The sequence below is a fragment of the Podarcis raffonei genome, chromosome 11 (genome assembly GCF_027172205.1).
Source record: "Podarcis raffonei isolate rPodRaf1 chromosome 11, rPodRaf1.pri, whole genome shotgun sequence".
Taxonomy (NCBI): Eukaryota; Metazoa; Chordata; class Lepidosauria; order Squamata; family Lacertidae; genus Podarcis; species Podarcis raffonei.
In genome coordinates this window covers 45671415-45691520 of record NC_070612.1, presented here as the reverse complement: position 1 = coordinate 45691520, position 20106 = coordinate 45671415, and the positions used below count along the sequence as shown (strand labels likewise).

General features: G+C 42.0%; 2 protein-coding genes and 1 long non-coding RNA gene across 6 annotated transcripts in view; 1 reads left to right on the top strand and 2 right to left on the bottom strand.

Annotated features, from left to right (window-relative positions):
• The window catches only part of TNFAIP8 (TNF alpha induced protein 8), a 43999-nt gene extending 38245 nt beyond the window's left edge, over positions 1–5754 (bottom strand). Inside the window, exon 1 of the mRNA XM_053408561.1 lies at positions 5558–5754. Within this exon, the coding sequence (XP_053264536.1) occupies position 5558 (1 nt within the window). The 5' untranslated portion in view covers positions 5559–5754. The remainder of the gene's footprint in view (positions 1–5557) is intronic.
• Positions 5755–6720: 966 nt separating this feature from the next.
• Positions 6721–9952, top strand: LOC128423434 (uncharacterized). The gene is made up of 2 exons (XR_008332753.1): positions 6721–9686; positions 9840–9952. It is a non-coding gene; the product is annotated as an uncharacterized LOC128423434 (long non-coding RNA).
• Positions 9953–15357: 5405 nt separating this feature from the next.
• DMXL1 (Dmx like 1) overlaps positions 15358–20106 on the bottom strand; it is a 69569-nt gene continuing 64820 nt past the window's right edge. For all 4 annotated transcript variants that reach the window (XM_053408557.1, XM_053408555.1, XM_053408556.1 and 1 more), the window contains 4 exons: positions 19870–19961; positions 19028–19080; positions 18292–18509; positions 15358–17926 (listed from right to left, as the gene is read on the bottom strand). In XM_053408557.1, the coding sequence (XP_053264532.1) occupies positions 17702–17926; positions 18292–18509; positions 19028–19080; positions 19870–19961 (588 nt within the window). In that variant the 3' untranslated portion in view covers positions 15358–17701. The remainder of the gene's footprint in view (positions 17927–18291; positions 18510–19027; positions 19081–19869; positions 19962–20106) is intronic.

Sequence of the window (20106 nt, the reverse complement as noted above, 5' to 3'; positions counted from 1 at the left end):
TACTGTTTAAATTTATTGGTTTTTGTATTTTCTTTTCTTGTAAAGTGCTTTGTTAGATCCACTGAGCCATCCATTTTTGTTGTTTATGCACATCACCTGGGAGCTAACATTTACAGCAAAAAGTGTACAGTACACATGTAAAGACAACTGAATCTTCTCCCACTCACCCTCCAGGGGCTTACCATCTGAACGCTAGAAGTGCACCAGGTTGGGGGGAAAGGGCTCTTAGCAGTGAGCCATGGGAAGATAAGGCATTTGAGGGTATAGCTGTCAGCTATACAACTCTTTTTGATGTTAAATATTACCCACATCGTGCTTTTTGAAAATACAAAAATGGAACAGATATGTGAACGGTGAGGCTGCCATAGTCAAATCTAGTTTAGCCTTTGAAAACAAAGGATACAGTTCCTCAAATGAGATCAACTTCCTTACCAAGGACAACTTAAGGTAATGCCTCCTATCAAATTCCTTACTACATGATGTACATGGAGCTTCACCAGCATAAGAGTATTGACCTATCTGTCATTGTTCATTTTCTCCCCATTGAAGCGAAAAATCAATAACTTTTCCAAACCCATTTGCCCTTGTAACAAGCTCTCCGGAAATACAATTCTTATTAAAATTATGGTAATGTATTTTAGATTTTACTTTTCTCCCTTCACCAGATGTTGGGCAGTGGCATGTAGAATTATGTGTGCAAGTTCATGTGGTAAGGATAATAGACCTTGGAATACACTAGGACTGCTAACGGCTGCTTAACATACTAAAATATTTTACAAGTACACAAAAAGGTTACAAATGTACATGGCATGAACATCCATGGCTTTATATAAGACCCAAGTTCCATGTCACATGCACACTATGGAAGCAAATACACATTTGCTGCTGAATATTATGTGTTGTTTCCAAATTAATCACTGCTGTTGTAAAGGCAGAAATTCCAACAGTAACTGAAAGACTTTTTCTGAAGAGTATACTGGTATAGGGAAGTATGCTACCTACTTCCTTCAACAGGAGAGCTGTCCAGATGGTCGCTGGAAAGACAACTAGACCGAACATTGCCTCAAATTGTGGGAGTGTTAAGCCATAGATTTGTTGATCAGGCAAGAACATAGAATTGTAGAGTAGGAAGGGACCATGAGAGTCATTGAGTCCAATCCCCTGCAAGCCCAAACTGGGGCTTGAACCCATGTCCCTGAGATAGCCCCAACACCCTGCAGCCCTATTTGGAATTAATCTTCATGAGAATAACATTCAGATGAGAGGCTGCACCCATTGGCCTTGTACCAGTATCCCTACCAACCTAGCCCCATCATCCACTTGCTGCAGGGACATGTCTGTGGAGGAGCCTGTTCTCAGTGCACAGTCTTGCTGCGCAATCATGGTTTTAAGTCTGAGAGGGAGTCTACTCGGGTAGACCAGGCTCCTTTCTACAGTTCGCCCCCAAACAGGGCTCCAAAAGAGAGGAAATTTCTAATCACAGTGCTCTTAGTAGTTGCTGAACTTACAACCAGGGCTGAACTGTCTCCTGTCAACATCCTATTTCAGAAATTATTCCAATCTATCCAAATCTTGCAAAACTTCAATCTGATTTCTGAATGATTGCTACCCGTATCTCAAATATAAATAAGGCTGTTCACACCCTCTCCAGACATTTCTTCTTCCCTAAGCAGTGGGCCAGAAACTCCTCAACCTGTATTACTGGAATGTTTGCCTACCTTACAATTGCCACACATTACATTGCCCTAAGTCTTTTTCTTTCTTGAATTGTCCTTAAAAGATCCAGGTAGTTCACAAATCAGATTTCACAAGTACAGAGATGGGTACTGGAATGCTAATACTGGGGGTATGATTTTTGTTTGTTACTATGGTATATATTTTTGTGTTTTTATATTTTAAACTGCCCTGTGACCTTTGGGAAAAGGGTAGTATAGAAATTTACATACATACATACATACATACATAGATACATACTGGAATATAAAATTGGGCATCCTGAAAATCTCTTTTTTCTTTTTAGAAACAGTAAGGATAATGCCTAGTGAAACCTCTGGTATGAGAGAGCAGTGAGCAAGATTTCTGGTTACCAATAGGCTTATATAATGTTTTGTCCCTCCACTAACTAGTGGAAACAAGGTAATATACACAAATCAAATGTATAAAAAATTGCAGTCACAGAATTTAGCTTTCCTTGACAAAGAATATGGAGTATCAGTACCTACTCTTTTCTTTTCCCATTATTTTATTTTTAAGTGAAGAAAATACAGAGCTCTGGATTACTGGCATGCAGGGAAACATAACTTTGGCCTACGCAGGATTTTTTGGTTCTAATGTGGGTGCTTTCACTGATGTTTAAGGCAGGAGTCTGGTACAAGGTGCAAGACAAGATTGTTCTGAAGTATCTACCAGAACAAACTTGAATCATTGCCAAACTCAGGATGCATGTCCTATTCTTCCTGCACTACACCCAACCAAATACACATTATACATACAAAGCAGGTGTATCAAGTATATACCTATTAAAAAGCAAATATTTGCTTTAGATGGCAGAAAAAGCAAAAGAATGATTACATTGGTCACCTTAGTTTGCTTACAAATGGAAAACATTGACCAGAGAAATCTGGTTTAGCCACATCCCCAAAACATGTTATACAATGTATAACAGATGTGTGCATGCACATACACATACACTTATTCAGATTTTTAATCTACTTTTTATCTTCTTTCCGAACAACTCAAGAAAATATATTTTGACGAATGAAGCAAGATACACCTGTATCTTCTACTTCTATTTCCCCCAGTTTCCCCATGGCAGAAACCCATTAAAAAAACACTTTGGTTACAATCACCATCAAACTTAATATTTCTCGCATTCTAGAAACTTGATCATTAAAACACCACCATGTGTCAAGCATTATGATCATGCCTTTTTTCTTTTTACAGTTTCACAGCAGTAATTTAATTTGAACAATCATTGTTCTCGGGAGGTTAATCAATAATATACATTATTGTCTAATTCCTAGAATAGGTTAATGTTGTTTCCTGCTTTTAGGCTTGCTCAAATTAGAAATCAAAATGCAGTTTATTTTGACAGAATATGTAAATTTCTAATTTCACCCATAAAAAACCCAAGGCATTTGTTTCCTTTCTTCTCATACACACACACCTTGCATATATAGCAGACATGGGGAAGATGTACCTTTCCTGGTGTTGCTGAGCTACAATTTCCATCATCACTGATCACTGGCCATGCTGGCTGGGACTGATGTGAGTTGGGGGGTTTAACAACATCTGGAGGATCCCTAGTATATAAGCCACAGAAGCCTCCCAAAACTTGGTGCCCTCCAGGTGTTTTGGGCTGCCAAAACATCAGCCTCAGCCAGCAAAGCCAACAGTCAAAGATAATGGGAGCTTGAACTGCAAGTTGGGGATAGTCGATATATAAAGGTAAAGGTAAAGGGACCCCTGACCATTAGGTCCAGTCGTGGCCGACTCTGGGGTTGCAGTGCTCATCTCGCTTTATTGGCCGAGGGAGCAGGCGTACAGCTTCCGAGTCATGTGGCCAGCATGACTAAGCCACTTCTGGCGAACCAGAGCAGCGCACGGAAACGCCGTTTACCTTCTCGCCGGAGCAGTACCTATTTATCTACTTGCACTCTGCTGTGCTTTCGAACTGCTAGGTTGGCAGGAGAAGAGACCGAGCAATGGGATCTCACCCCGTCACGGGGATTCGAACCGCCAACCTTCTGATCGGCAAGTCCTAGGCTCTGTGGTTTAACCCACAGCGCCACCCGCATCCCTGGTCGATATATAGGCTGCATTTATTTGCATGGGAAGCTACCTTAAATCAATTTGAACCACTGGTCCATCTAGCTCAGTATTATTTACACTGATTGGGAGCAGCAGTTCTCTGGGGTCTGAGACGGGGATTATCCCAGCTTTACCATTAAATGCCAGAGATGAAATTTAGGACCTTTGCTCTAACACTGAGCTATGGCCCTTCATATTATTTGGCAACTGTCTTTTGAACTGCCTTGCGTGTACAAATGCAGCAGGCAGGACAGATAGTACAGCACAGAATGGCAATTCCCGAAGCTTTTTAATTGGTATCCAATTGCCTTAACAATGTACATTTAACATATATTTAACTTTAAATATTTAAGGCTGCAGTCCTGCTTACACAGTGTAGTTGCTTAGATCCTAGCAACCTCTACAGCCACACTTAGAAGCCTCTCTAAGCGCACTGAACAACAGGCTAGAAGTAAACCCAGCATTCAAGTGGTGTGTATGTGTATGTTTTTAAAGGCCAGCTCCACAATGAACCCCCAAAAAGGACGAGAAAAGAATAGAAAGGGCTCTGGAGCTGCAAGCCTCTGGAAATTCCAGAGCAGCAGCCGTGATATGCCTTTCACAGCTACACAAGCTGACCAAGCAACCCAACCTGCAAGAGTTGGGGAGACAGTCAACCTCAACAAGAGGCGCCCCCTCCAATGATCCCAATTGCTTAATGGGATTGCAGGAGCAACAGCATCTTATTCTCTCCACCGCCCTCCCTCCAAAAAAGAGGAGTTTGCAGAATCGTAGCGTTGGAAGGGACCACAAGGGTCATCTAGCTCAACCCCTCTGCAGTGCAGGAATATTTTGCCCACGACCCCGAGACGAAGAGTCTCAGCTAGCAAGATTTCCAGCTTTCCATCTCGCACCCGCTTTTTTGCAGTCCTACTTCTCCTTGGTATTCCAACTGGAATGCCAATGGGGGACAGATATATATTGCATATAAATTCAATAAATAATAATATCTGTGAACCACCCTGAGACCTCTGGGTATAGGGCGGTATATAAATAATACTAATACTAATACTAATAATAATAATAATAATGTAATAATAATAATAATGTAATAATAATTGTGGTGCAGGTATATATTGAATATAAATTCAATAAATAACAATATTTGTGAACCGCCCTGTGACCTCCGGGTATAGGGAGGTATATAAATTCAATCAATCAATCAATCAATCAATATAAGCCCTGCTTGGCATAGTTGGTCACATGGTGCAACACACACACAAACACACAATTTGAATGGCAATGTCCATCAACTTTGGGGGAGGGGCTGGCTCCTCAAATATTTTATTTGGGGAGGGGCGAAGGGGCCTTGGCTCCTAGGGGTTGGCTGCTATGTACAGTATCCCATACCAGCAGGACTATTATGTGAGGGTAATCTGGGGGTGGTTTTCGAATAAGACCAACATGGTAACCTGTGATTTTTATTTTTATTTATTTATCTTGTGTGTGTGTGTGTCTACTACTCACTATCCCACGGATTCCTCAGCGAAGTCTAAGACGTTTCCCCAGCCAAGAAGGGAAGCCTCCCCTCAGAGCGCGCCCCCTCCCACACACCTTAAACTATTTAAAAAGAGCATTTTTCCCGTCACGAGCGCCTTCCTCACAAGCGGGGAGAAGCTGCCGCTGCTTCTTTCTCGTCATAAAGCCCCCACACACACACACACACCGACCCCTCCCTCCAGGGTCGCGGCCACGACGTCACACTCACTGTGTAGCCCGTGGAGAAACCGTTGGGACGGGGAGGGGAAACCCAACGGCGGCGGCGGCAGCAGCACCTTGACGACTCCTCACAACTCTCCCAATTCCCCGGGGCGCGCGAGAGAGCGCGGCTCGGATTGACAGGCAGGTGAAAGAAAAAGGTTTGGCCCACAGGGGGACAAGGAGAGGCGGGGCTTGAGACTTCGGGCCAATCGCAGAGCGGAGGAGAGGGCTGGGGGGCGGGGGTCTCAGCGGAGGTTTGAAAGGTGCGCCGCGTGAGGTTTCGCCCTCAGTGGCGGCAGGGCGTTGGCCGCTGCTCGCCAGCGGGAAGGGGGGAGTTTTGTTGGCCGCGTGGTTTAACCCTTTGTAAAGAAACGGGAATGCGAAACACGTGTCTCTCCTTTCTGAAGTGCCCCGCCTTTGGGAGCTTCTGCGCTCCTGTTCCTTCAACCGGCACAGGACGCCCGTCTGTCATCATCCTCTTGTCTATCAGATCCCGAACGAAATGTCTCAACTGTTTGTAGAGTTGGAAGGGACCCAAGGGTCATCTAGTCCAACCCCCTGCCATGCAGGAATCTCAGCTAAAGCATCCATGGCAGATGGCCATTTAAATCGCTTTCTTTTGACCCCAAGTGCTCAGGAAAATCCGTCAAAATCTTTCTACAATGTCTACTTCTAGTTAAGTATTTTTATTTATTTACTTGATTTTTTTTGGGGGGGGGTAAGCGGCTCCCCCCAGCAACGACCAAGGTTGCTAGGTCATCTGGCCTCGTTTTGCAAGGCCTCCACCACCCCATTTTGTGTGCACACGTGCAAATACATTTATAATTATATAATATATATAATATAAATATGTATTCTTTGCTACCAGCCATTAGGGGACAGTGCGCTTGGGTTTATGGATACTAAACCTGGGGACAGGGTGTTAGTGAGAAATAGCCCCCAGTAGTCCCATTGCATGCTCAGTGGGCACATCATGGCTGTCCGACTCTTGAGGTGGGGAAATCAAGATTTTACTATACAGTACTGAAAGGTATCTCAATGTGTAAGTAAAGGGACCCCTGACCATTAGGTCCAGTTGTGGCCGACTCTGGTGTTGCGGCGCTCATCTCGCTTTATTGGCCGAGGGAGCCGGCGTACAGCTTCCAGGTCATGTGGCCAGCATGACTGCCGAACCAGAGCAGCGCACAGAAATGCCATTTACCTTCCTGCCAGAGCCGTACCTATTTATCTACTTGCACTTTGACGTGCTTTTGAACTGCTAGGTTGGCAGGAGCAGGGACCGAGCAACAGGAGCTTACCCCGTTGCGGGGATTTGAACTGTCGACCTTCTGATCGGCAAGTCCTAGGCTCTGTGGTTTAACCCACAGTGCCACCCGCGTCCCTATCTCAATGTGTACATGCCATCTATTTAAAGTGCATGACTCCCCCCAAATATTCTTGGGAACTGTAGTTTAAGAATGCTGGGAATCATAGCTCTGATATGTAAACTAAAGTTCCCAAGGTTCAAAAAGGTGTACCAGACTGCCTCTTATGGGGTCTGGACTATGCTACAACATTTTGCTGCAGTTCCCACTTGTGTATGCATAATACATACCCCCAACGCACACACAACACAATAACAAAAAATCAACAATATATCCAGCTGGGCATACAAAACCTAAACTTATTAAATAATGACACCCAATTTAAAATCACAACCATCTTTCTGTAGATAGTGTGGTGAGAGATACAGTTTAGCTTCAGATTTACAGGTATGTGCTATTTTTCTTCAATAACTAAATTCCAATAGATTTTTTTATGCCATAAGTATATAGTCCATATTCATTATTTTTTATAATTTCCACTATTTTGCTATAGGGATCCTGGCAGCACCTATGTCAAAAGTTCCTTTTGGCAAAATGTATTCATGCCCTCTTATTTAGTAGGGATAACTGGGGAGAAATTTGAATATGTGTTTTAACAATCTTTCATATTTCCTGAATAATTTCATTCCAGAATAAAGCAACCTGTAGGAATCCCTGTCATCATTCATCCTACAGTTTGGTGATGTATTGGAAGTAATATTTGGAAGTGCACAATATTTATAAAGAGGTAGTGGGCTTTGGGTTTGCTTTGTCATGAAAGGAGTCTTGAAGGACCTTGAAACAACAACAAAAAGTTGTTGGTATTCTCTTTAGCATTTATATAGCAATATGGGAAGTAGGCTAAACTTAGACCTGCTGTATTATATGGTCCCAGATAATTTGCCATTATTGTAGCTTCAGCTCCCCGTCTGTTAAGGGGGGAAAGCAACAAACAATCTTGGAACTAGCAATGGAAGTGACCCTAAAGGGCATCTTGTCTCCAATATACCAATTCAGACTGTAATGAGGCTGAGCACAAATACTGTACAAACTTTCAGAAGTCCTAGGAAAACAATATATATGAGTAAAATTCTGGGTTTTAGCTCTTTAAATAAACCACACACTTTTTCTACTAAAACATACAAAATACTATACAGAAGTTTAAAAACAAGAACTGTAAAAGGCAGAAAGTAAGAGGCTCTAAATTAAGTTTAAATGCTATTTTTCATAGTAAACGGAAACATTGAAATTTCTGGCTTTTAGGCGCTTGATACCCTGGCTCCCCTTTTCTTGCAACTACAGATTCCCTTATTAATCAGCTGCACTTCCAATTTAAAACCCTCCCTTTAGATCCACAGTCTTCACCTATTTAGGAAAGCCTAAAAAGACCTACCTAATCCTGAGAGAGAAAAGAGACGACTCATCTTCTGTCTGAAAAATGCAGTTTTAAATTGCTGTCACAGGTGTCAAGTCTCCTGTTTGTCTTGCTTTCTAATTTTGCAATGTTGCAGCATTTATCTCACAAACTTCCTACTAGTGCACAATAATTAAAAGCATATTAGTCTGCTTCAGGTGAAAAGCTTCTGGCAGTCCTAGAGTTCTTAAGTCTGAAGCAGAAGCAGTCTTCCTGGCTGACATAGAAGACAAAATAAAAATCCAAATGTTTTATATATGTGGCACAATCACAGCTCAAGTAGAGTATTAAACATTGGTCATAGGACCCGTTTGGAGAAAGATACTTATTTTCCTCCTCCTCCTCACCTGAGAAACTAACTTTGTGCTTGCTCCACTCTGCTCTCATAGTGTTTAAAATACAAAATTTGAAGATGGACCATAGCACTTGGATACATTAATCACTTGAAGGGGGGCGTTGAGTACAAAGGATCCCTGGCCCCAACATCCACATACTGGGCATAGACACCTCTGTAGGTCAGGGTGGAGAACATGTGGCCATTCAGATGTTGGATTGCAACATCGGCCCAGTATACCTGAAGGAGTATCTTTACTCCCATCGTTCAGCCCAGACACTGAGGTCCAGCTCCGAGGGCCTTCTGGCAGATCCTTCATTGCAAAAACTAAAGTTACAGGGAACCAGGCAGAGGGCCTTCTCAGTAGTGGTGCCTGCCCTGTGGAACACTCTCCCACCAGATGTCAAGGAAATAAACAACTATCTGATTTTTAGAAGGCATCTGAAGGCAGCCCTGTTTAAGGAAGTTTTTTAATGTTTGATGTTTTATTGTGTTTTTAATATCCTATTGGAAGCTTCCCAGAGTGGCTGGGGAGGACCGGCCAGATGGGTGGGGTATAAGTAATAAAATTTTTAATTATTATTATAGCTAAGATTCCTGACCATTATGCTGCCAGGATCTGAAACGAGTCCAACAAGATCTAGATGGCCACAGGTTCTCCATCCCAGCTCTATACTGAAAGAGCTCAAGGCCCAAATATGCCATTTAACTCACATCAAACATTGATTCCCATTGTGAAGGAAACTAGTGGTTTGGAGGGGAGGGGGTTAATAGCTTTTCCTTTCCTTCTATATATGTATTTATTTACAAAGTATTTTTTGTCTGTATAATTCTAAGCACCATATCATGGGTTCTCTGGTGGTCTCCCATCTGGGCACCTCAGCAGACCCGCCAAGTGTCCCTATTTTCCAGGGACAGCCCCAGATTTGCAGAAGCCATTGTGACCCCTCCCTCTGCTGGCTCACTGGTCTCCAGAGTGCAAAAAGGCCTGGTGAGCTCCTGTGGTTGGATCATTTTGTGTTTGTTACAGAAAGAAGATAGACATGTAAGTAGGATTTCTCTCAGCATCTGCATTCTGTGATGATAGTGAATTTCTCTTGAGCTTTGAGGCATGAATGCCAAAACCAGTTTAGGAACGTAGATCAGGAGAGTACTAACTGTGGGCCCCATTTCTCACATTTTTCTCTTTCTTTTCTAGGCTTTCAAGGCTGAGAAAAGTGTTTTCCTGGTTCGGAAAGAGAAATAAGATTTTGCCTCTCCCTGAGACCTCCTCCTCACCCACAACCTCCCCCTCCCTCTTCCCCTCTGGACCCCTCTTTCAGAGGACAAAAAAGGTAAAACGCTTCTGCATATAGATGTATCTTCCAGAGTAATAAAGGTAAAGGTAAAGGTACCCCTGCCCGTACGGGCCAGTCTTGACAGACTCTAGGGTTGTGCGCCCATCTCACTCAAGAGGCCGGGGGCCAGCGCTGTCCACAGACACTTCCGGGTCACGTGGCCAGCGTGACAAGCTGCATCTGGCGAGCCAGAGCCGCACATGGAAACGCCGTTTACCTTCCCGCTAGTAAGCGGTCCCTATTTATCTACTTGCACCCGGGGGTGCTTTCAAACTGCTAGGTTGGCAGGCGCTGGGATCGAGCAACGGGAGCGCACCCCGCCGCGGGGATTCGAACCGCCGACCTTTCGATCGGCAAGCCCTAGGCGCTGAGGCTTTTACCCACAGCGCCACCCGCGTCCCGAGTAATATTAGTCCCTAAATAAGGCTTCTTAGGAAAGGTCTCTCTGTAACTGTCTGAGTCCTGTTTTGAGGTTCAGAAAATAAACATATCCCATGTGACTCTTTGTTTCCCTGTAGGCGCTGCAGACCTCCTGCCAGCCAGAACTGAAAACCCCAGGAAAACATGAAGGCAATGTCTATTTCCAAGGATATGTTCAGGGTATATAAGAAAGTCCCTAAAAACAGTTATAATTTCTAGCCTTCTCTTCTTTTCCATTGAGATGACATAATATCTGAAGACCTGGAGAGAGAGCAGGGCCAGGACAGCTTTTATACTGACACCATGAACCACAGAACCTGAACACGGAGTTTGCCCTCTCTCTCTACCAATGCTGGGCAGAGCTCCACCATGGAACGAACCTCACCATTTCCCCAGTGAGCGTGTCTCTTTCTCTGGGGCTCAAGGAAGCCCACTGGCTCAGCTGCAGCATGTTCTGGTATACAGCACTCATGGTAAGGCAACCTTCTGAGAAACAGCTTTTCGGTGAGCAGTGCATGCTGTCGTGAACTTCACCTTACAGCTTGGACTGTCTTTCCTCTGAGACGCCAAGGAAGCCGCCCTCCTGGGGCACCAGGGCTGCCTGGGTCACGGCGGGGTCCAGAGTGCCAGACTCCACATGGCTCAGCAGGAGCGGGGACGAGGGAGGACATGTCTTCTATGGGGGATCCTACAAGCCCAACTGGGGAGAATTTAACATTTTTAAAGCAAATGTCCTGGATTTGGTTCAGGCTCTGAGTCGGCAGTCTATCAGGCGACTTTGTATGTCTTGAAAATTGGCAACCCCAGATGTTTTGCTTCCCTGATTCTCAAGACAAACTGATTCTATTGCACACTCTTTTGCACTGAGACGCTTTAAGACATTGCTATGTATAAATATGCTATTAAGCTAGAGCAACTGTTCACTCATCTGATGAAACCTTTTAAAAGAATTGTTGTTTAAGCCTAAGCAATCACCTAGCATAATTACTTTTATTTTAAATTGTAATCTTACAATTCCTAAGTTATTCCTTATAACAGAAGGAGATGGGTTATCGAGTAAAGCTATCAGAGTGCAACTCAAAGTAGAAATATTGCACAGCTGGGCTGGATCCAGATGACCACATCTAACACCACAGAAAACAGATGCCCAGTGTTTTTAGTGCAGGTAGCATATCTGATTAGACATATTTAACTGGTGGGCAGACAAGGCTGGTTGTTTCAGAGGCTTCTTTCTTTGCATGTCTTGTTGAGATCCTAAAATGTCTGTCCAACAGTTGCTTGAAAAGCTTTGAGAGATTGAAAGCGTAACTTGGTATTCGTGAATTACAACTGACTTAATTTTCTTTAATGATACATTTCAAGGCACCTGCTTTTTAAAAAAAATGCCAATCTGCCTAGGGACAGCAAATCAATGAGTAAAATGAGTGGTTGCATTGCACAAACACACTGTATCCTAACAGTGATCTCCAGATCATTAGATTTGTATAGCATTTTTCACCAGTGCTTGAGAAATTCTAAAGTAAAATTTTCCACCATTTTTTTTAAAAAAGTAGCATAATACACTGAGCTTTCTGCAGGTTAACTCTGACATTATGTGAGACTTTAAAAAAAAATACTGCAAGATCTTGTGTAATATCTTCAGATGCTCAGAAACAAAAACAAAAAAACCCCCTTCTTTCCCCTGCCCTTCCTGGAAGGCATAAAGGCACGAAGTGGTGTCTGGTGCAGCAAATTGTGCAACATTTCAAAGCAGTATTGCCATTGAGAAAATGGCAAAATGTTTTCAGTGGGAGGGAGAGAGAAAAGAAAGAAAAATACACCACTGCTGGCCCTCTTTCCCTTCATAAGAAAACCCAGTAACTAACAGTCCACCTTCAGTTCAAGCCTTCCACATGAACTATTTTTGAAAGTTCATACTTGATGTGATTGGGGGGGAATAGTAATTCTGTAGTTTCTAATTTAGAAACTGAAATGATGGTTTTGTTCAAGCAAGCGATACAATCACTTGAAAGTAATGGGTTTTTTCCCATCAGGGATCAAATCTAAAGGGTTCAGTACCATCCACATATAGGATAGGGCTAAGTAACTGCTGCAAGTAACACCTAAGTCAAAAGTTGCTGTTCAGCTTAAAAACACAACTTGTCTTGGTCAGTGCCAACTGCTACATCAGGGTGGGGAACCAGCATAGGTCCCAATGTGGCCTGCAGAACCATTTCCCTCAAATCCTGTGATCCACACCTGATGTCATATGGGATGTTAGGTGTGGGACAGGCAGAGACTGGGCCGGAGAGAGCTGCAGAACCAAGTTCCTTATGGAAAGTTTGTGCAGCAGAACCCTGTGGAAAGCAGGGTTGAAGTCACCACCCATCAGCTGCGTGACTGAGTTTCCCATGGGAAATTTGACTGCACAGCCAATCCTTACAGAAAGCAGCTCTGCTAAACATAGGGATTGCAAAGCCCCTTGCACTGCAGAGACACACCAAAACAGCAAGCAAAACTCCTGTTGCATGATGCTGTCTCATACAAAGGCAGGCCCCTTCTCTGGATCCCAGCCTTGATGTTTCACGTTCGAAATTGCTAGATTCCCAACTTCCCATCAGCCTCAGCTAGGTGTGGGCCAATTTCCAATGCTCAGTGATGGGGAGTTTTAGCTGAAACCTACAGGCTCCATGGGACGCAGGTGGTGCTGTGGATTAAACCACAGAGCCTAGGACTTGCCGATCAGAAGGTCGGTGGTTCAAATCCCATGATGGGGTGAGTTCCCGTTGCTCGGTCCCAGCTCCTGCCCACCTAGCAGTTCGAAAGAACATCAAAGTGCAAGTAGATAAATAGGTGCGAAGGTAAACGGCGTTTCCGTGCGCTGCTCTGGTTCGCCAAAAGCAGCTTAGTCATGCTGGCCACATCACCCGGAAGCTGTACGCCGGCTCCCTCGGCCAATAAACGCCGCAACCCCAGAGTCGGTCACGACTGGACCTAATGGTCAGGGGTCCCTTTACCTTTACTTTCCAGGCTCCATACAGCTTGCTCAATACAGGACAGCAGGGCTTTTGTTCAGCCAGAACTCACTGTAACCTAGTTCTGACACCTCTCAGGTGGGTGCCATTGTCACAGGGGAGGCGTTCATGGTGAGTTCTGACACCTCTTTTTCTAGAATATGCATGATAGCATTCTTAATGACCACAGTAGCTGAAGAAGCCACCAGCAAGCACCTCTTGAAATAGCACCAAGAAAGAGTCTCGTTACCTCCGAACACTCCTTGGTGCCCAGAGAAGATGCACTAAGGAGATGCCCAGATAAGCACAGGTTACAGATGTAAAGTTTCCTCACTCCCATCACTCTTATCTTTTCAACATCTTGAAAGTCTAAGCTGTGAACAAGAACTTAGCAATTATGCTCATGTAAGGAAGAATTTTCTTTAACGTTCATCATCATACACCCTCTTATTAAATGGTTATGTTGGGAAACAGCCAAACACTTTAGGCTTTCTGCACAGTTCCTGGGTTCCACTTTGCTAAATGAAAGTGCTGTTCCTCCCAAACAGAAGCAAGATCCAATCTTCTGGCCTGCAGGTACCAGATGGGACAGCGCGCAGAAGAATGGAAAATGAAGTAAACAAAGAATCTTCTGTACTTCATAGTATTTTGTAGTCCCATTCATACAGGAGATTTTGCCCAAGAATTCTACTAATCAACATTGCATTGAGAGGAACAAACACGCATACACAGGAAGTGCCATTACACACGTGTGAAGAAAAACCTGGTTTACATCATACACACAGCATACGTATTTTAAGGCAGCATGGCTTTGAATGAATTTTAACTTGACACTGGAGGTTTTAACTTTGTCTTAGTATTCAATGTTTTCTGTTACTGTGCCAATTCGATTTTTGTTCTTCCTTTTCTTGTAAAGTGCCTTGTTACAGCCAAACAGTGGCATAAAGTGTTTTAATAAATGCTCTATATACCGGTAAGTAAAGGTAAAGGGACCCCTGACCGTTAGGTCCAGTTGCGGACGACTCTGGGGTTGCACACTCATCTCGCTCTATAGGCTGAGGGAACCGGCGTTTGTCCACAGACAGCTTCTGGATCATGTGGCCAGCATGTCTAAGCCGTTTCTGGCGAACCAGAGCAGTGCACGGAAACGCCGTTTACCTTCCCACCGGAGCAGTACCTATTTATCTACTTGCACTTTGACGTGCTTTCGAACTGCTAGGTTGGCAGGAGCTGGGACCGAGCAACAGGAGCTCACCCCGTCACGGGGATTCGAACCGCCGACCTTCTGATTGGCAAGCCCTAGGCTCTGTGGTTCAACTCACAGCACCACCTGTGTCCCCATGTCGTCCCCCAAAGTGGCCTGCAGGGGTCAGGAGAACCCCATAACAGCATGCGGATTGTGGTGTCTAGCAAGCTGATAAGTTTTGCATCAGAAGAGTGTGACACTGAATTCCTTCCTTTGCTTTCAGTCTGATGTGTTAACCACTCTTGGTACAAATTCATGATCATGTATGAAATCTATATTTCAGCAACAAATTGATTAGAAGGGTGGGGAAAAGTGCACACCTTACCAATCTTCAACATCATACCATGGTTTCCCCAGTTTGTGAATGAGCCAGATTGAGCACTGAACTAAGTATACCAAAAGATGAGTAGAATGATCCAGCTTAAACAAACTGTTACACCCAATTTCAAGGAATTATGGTTTGTTTAAACTACGGTCTCATATCCTGGTCATTTGAAACGAACCACAATTCCTTGAGTTCAGATGTAAGAGGGAACAGCGGTTAGTTTCAGACTCAGAAGTTGCATGCTTCAACCTCTTCACTAGGAGCACAAAAAAGAAAGGTGGGAGGGAATAAATCGAGGGGACAGACATAACATTAATATCCTTAAAATGACCTTCACGCTAAGGAAAGAGTCTTCATAAAAAGTTCATAGCAACTATGGCATTTTGGAACAATGATTCTCTACACGACTTTTTATTTAGGCATTATGGGTGGGTACTAAATACATGACAATATTACAAAATTTGAGTTATTAGCTGAGGAGTATTCTTCACAAACACACTCATTCACCCATTTTCCTTGTAGAAGTGCAGAAGTGTACACAATATTGGAATATTGGCATACTTAAAGTGCAACTTGTCAAAAGTTTTACTGAAAAATAATAGTACTTCTCAAAATATAAATTTCCATCTTAAATTTATTTAATTTTTTTTAAAAAAAGTCTGAACTGCTGGTACCCTGGACTGTAAATTTTCAGTATGCTTGGCTGCCTTTGTGATTCAAATATAAAACTCAGAAACTGGAAAATTAGGGTTTGTCTCTTTAACGTTGAAATCATTTCCCCATATTTGTCTTTTGAATTAAAATGTGAAGGGTGACAGTGTTTAAAGAGGAAATGCTTTAATACATATATGAAATATAATCGTCACAGCACTCAAACTCATGATCTGCTCCAAAATAGTTGTGCAGTCCAACATAAGCATAACTTTCCATAACCCTAGCATGTATCATCCTTGTTGATGACTTTATAGAAGCCCCACAAGGGACATAGGCCACTCTACAGGCCACTCCAAGCACTTATTTGCTGGTGCTACTTCCTTCATAAGTAGGGTATTAAAAGGCATGCCTTCCAGTCATGTGACTGCTTCATGGCACATGATAGAGCTATTGTCACCAAGTCACCCCATGGCCTGATCATTGTGTCTTAAAACATCAATTGATTCATGGGAATTTCAGAGGAAAAATGATTAAAATTCAATGTATCAAACAACTGTGCTAGTTCTTTGAAATGCCACTAGCATTTCTTCTCTACAATAGTAGCATATATGTTATTGCACAAATTTAAATGCAGGCTAAGTGCTTAGAAACCACCCCTCTGCTCCTTGCACAGAAATCTGCAAAAAATTACATTTAAAATCATATAAAATGTTACAAAATATTAAAATTAAAATGTTAAAGTATGTGTCCTGAGAATATTACAAAATTCATTATACAAGCCCTTCATTTTTGTTTTATTTACAGCATCCATTCCCAGACATATATATTTTTTTTACAATTAGCATTGTATTGACACTGTTCCCACCCCCAATATTATAGCAAAAAGTATATTATTTGCATTTGAGTAACCAGTCTCTTATCTAGTTTACATACTTTTCTACACTTCTAAAATGAAAGAGTAACCCAGAATAGTTGTTTTAGCACATAGAAAACATTGAAGGCTTTGTGCATTTCTCTATTTTGGTCAAAACAGTTAGTGTATACACTTTTTACATTTTGGCAAAAGAAACGTGAAAATCTTATTTCAATATACTTTGATTTCCCCCATTATAAATCTATAGTATATTTCATACCCCAGATTAGTCATTTTCTTTTGCAGTATTTTCTAAATTTGCTTCAGAAAGGCAGTTACAAGGTAAACACTATGATCTAAGTGCTGGGGAGAGAACAGCATCTTTGGGCTAAATGAAAACAAATTCACCAGAAAGAGTAAATCGCATTATTTGTCTATTTCCTGAAACACTCAGCATTTTACAAAAGAGCAATTTGCATTCAGTATCCTATGCAGCACATTCCTATGGTTCATTTCATCAACACTAAAGGTTCATGTATTGTTTTCTTTAAATATAATTCTTAAACAGTTTTATGAGAGAGATAATCACATAATATTTGCATATTTTTTAAACAGGGCTTAGATAAAAATATATATTCTGTATGTCTCTTGGTTTAAGGAAAAGACTGCCATCCTGATAGCAGCCGTTCAAGCATGGAAAGTTCCGACACAAAGTCTATCCTTCAATTCTTAGCTCTGCGTACAGAGTTCAAATTGCAACAATGATCAACTTGGATTCCAGGGATTAGGTAGCAGCGGTGGCTCAACTCTCAAGAGGTGCTTATTTTAGACAAGTACAACCCATACTCATAGCTAGCTAGGAGGAGGAATTTGGCAACAGATAGTTGTATTTATCAGGCTAACGTCATAAGGCTTCCTTATGGTATGGGTCTTTAGAGAAGAATAAATGAAAAAAGACCACATTCACCTACAAATTAAAAACACAGCAACATACATAAAAAACTTCAGCAACATACATATTTTAAACCTTTACTGAATGATCGCATATGGTTTAGGCAAAACCAGAAGGAACTTATTAAATCTTTAAGGCATCAGTGCATCGAGGACTGAAGCGCCAAGAAATAAATATAAACATCGAAAAATGTTACTGTGGTGTTAGCTGTACAATCATCAACATACTTTACATACAATTGTTACCCACTTATAAAATATATTTCAGTATTAACACCATACTAGAGCATGAATTTCACATCACTTTTCAATACTTCACTGAGTGAGCTAAATCGATCTGGCAAGATTCTCATCTTTACTGTCCCATCAGCTCCACATGAGAATATGTGATTTGCTGGTCCTGTCTCAATCTGCATGACACCTGTCCCAAGATTTCTGAAAATAGACTGTCGAGAATGTTCATTGATGAAAGTGTGAAGAAGACCAAAGTTAGATAGACTCCATACCTAAAAACACAAAGAAAAATATTTCAATATGTGGGTTTGTTTTTGCTATTACAAGGATAATATTGTTTGCTTAATCCATTATCTCGTACTAAAATTACTTCATCAATACTGTAACATTGGTTATTGTGTTTTTTTAATATATATTTCATTTTATGGTTTGTACTGCAAGCCTAATTCAACTTCTATAAAGAAAGGCAGGGTATAAATATTTTAAATAAAAACGAATTTATAGTTAAGGCAATAGTAAATAGTCTTAGGTCTAGGGAAAAAGCAGAAGAGAACAAAACATGAAAGTCCTACTCAATATAATTCTTAGGCAATGCTGTAATGAATGTGTAATAAAATGGAATTTTACAATGTGTTACCTTTATGTTTCCTTCAGCAGATCCTGTGACAAAATATTCTTCTGTGGGATCCACAGCAATTGCTTTAATTGGAGAATCATGACTCTGGAAAAATTGTCGTTGCTGCTTTTGCCGAAGATCTATTAAACAGGTATAGCCTTTTCTGCCACCTGATATTAATAGCTGGTGTTTGGGGGCATATGCTAAGACAGTTGCTCCAGTATCATGACAAGTAAAGGCTAAAATCCAAATCAATAAAATAAAATTAGTATTAGTATTTTATTTGTAGTCTTGTATAAAGCTTTGTGTAACAATAATAGCGCACATGAACTGCAATATTAAACCTGGTTTTAAAGTGCCAAACTCAAGTCCAAAGAAACTAAAATGTTACTGATTCTCCTGTTGGCTCTCATGCACATGGTTCATGGGATGCAGAGAGTTTCCCTCCCTAAGCAAATGACTACGAGGAACCACAAGAAATTTGTCCTCTATTAATAATGCACATATTCGACAAGATGTTGCCAATAAGCTCCAGCACAAGTTCCAATAATCTATTGGTCAGTTGATTGCATGTAAAATGAATAGTGATTTGTGAGGATAAGACTAAACAAGGAACAAGAATGTAAATCTAGACCACAGTATTTGTTTTGCAGAAGCTTCATAAAGAATGTAGCAAACTTTATGGGAAATATAACAATTATCTAGCCACATATAAATCTTTAGTTTTAAATTGTTTGCATATATGCGTTAAACTTACCATGCACTAAGCTACTAGAATGTGCAACCAGAGTATCCCAGAGACAAATATTTCTAAAAAAGAGAAAGATAAAAACAATCAAATAAACTTTTCTGAATTGCACTTGCTGGTGCCCTCCCTTTTTATACACATCAAATAGTGTTTGTGTGTATACAGTGTGTCTACTTCACTATATCAGGATAACGCTTCCTGCATCGGATAAAATGGACTGCCTATCTGCAGCCCTTGACAGATTGGCTCTGAGGGAATGACACTGTTGCAATAATAATTAAGTTCTACTCCGAGTAGACCCACTGAAATTCATGGCTATAATTTCGATGCATTAATTTTAACGGGTCTGCTGTGTTTGGTGGTTTTATGCTTGTAGAAATCATTTGTGCAAGGCAGGATAATTCCTTTTTGCCAATTCTCTCCTACCTACTGTAGTTTCCTGTGCACTCCGATAAGCTGGTCTCAAGGACTGGAGGGGCCCTCCTAAGTAGTGTGAAATATGGGGTCGAGGACTGCAGAGGGCTGGTGGCAGTGGCGTAGCGTGGGGGGTGCAGGGGGGGCCGGCCGCACCGGGCGCAACATCTGGGGGTTAGGGTTAGGGGGCGCAAATCCACGGGTTAGGGGGCGCAAATCCACGGGTTAGGGGGCGCAAATTACTTGCCTTGCCCCGGGTGCTGACAACCCACGCTACCCCACTGGCTGGTGGAACTGGTGAAATTCAAGTGTCCCACCTTGTGCGAGCGGAAGCACTTTCCCCTACTGCAAGCCGCCACTGGCACAGCCCAACATAAAAAGTACTTTTTTCATTTGCACTCAGTTTACCACTGTGATCTTGGAACAAATTTCAGTACCTGTTGTCAGTAGACTGCCCAGCTGTGGCTATCAAAGATGAAGAGCTGATGAAAACGAAGTCACTGGCTGTTTTGTTATGGCACTGCCATGTCTGGAAATTGTAACGGGCATTAGTAAGTAAAGGTTGGAAATAAAAGTAATATATAATTTGGTCTTATAAACAGTAACATGTATGAGATTGTCTAAGGGCTTTCCATAGTCATAGTAACAACTTGAATTTGGCCCAGTAACAAATC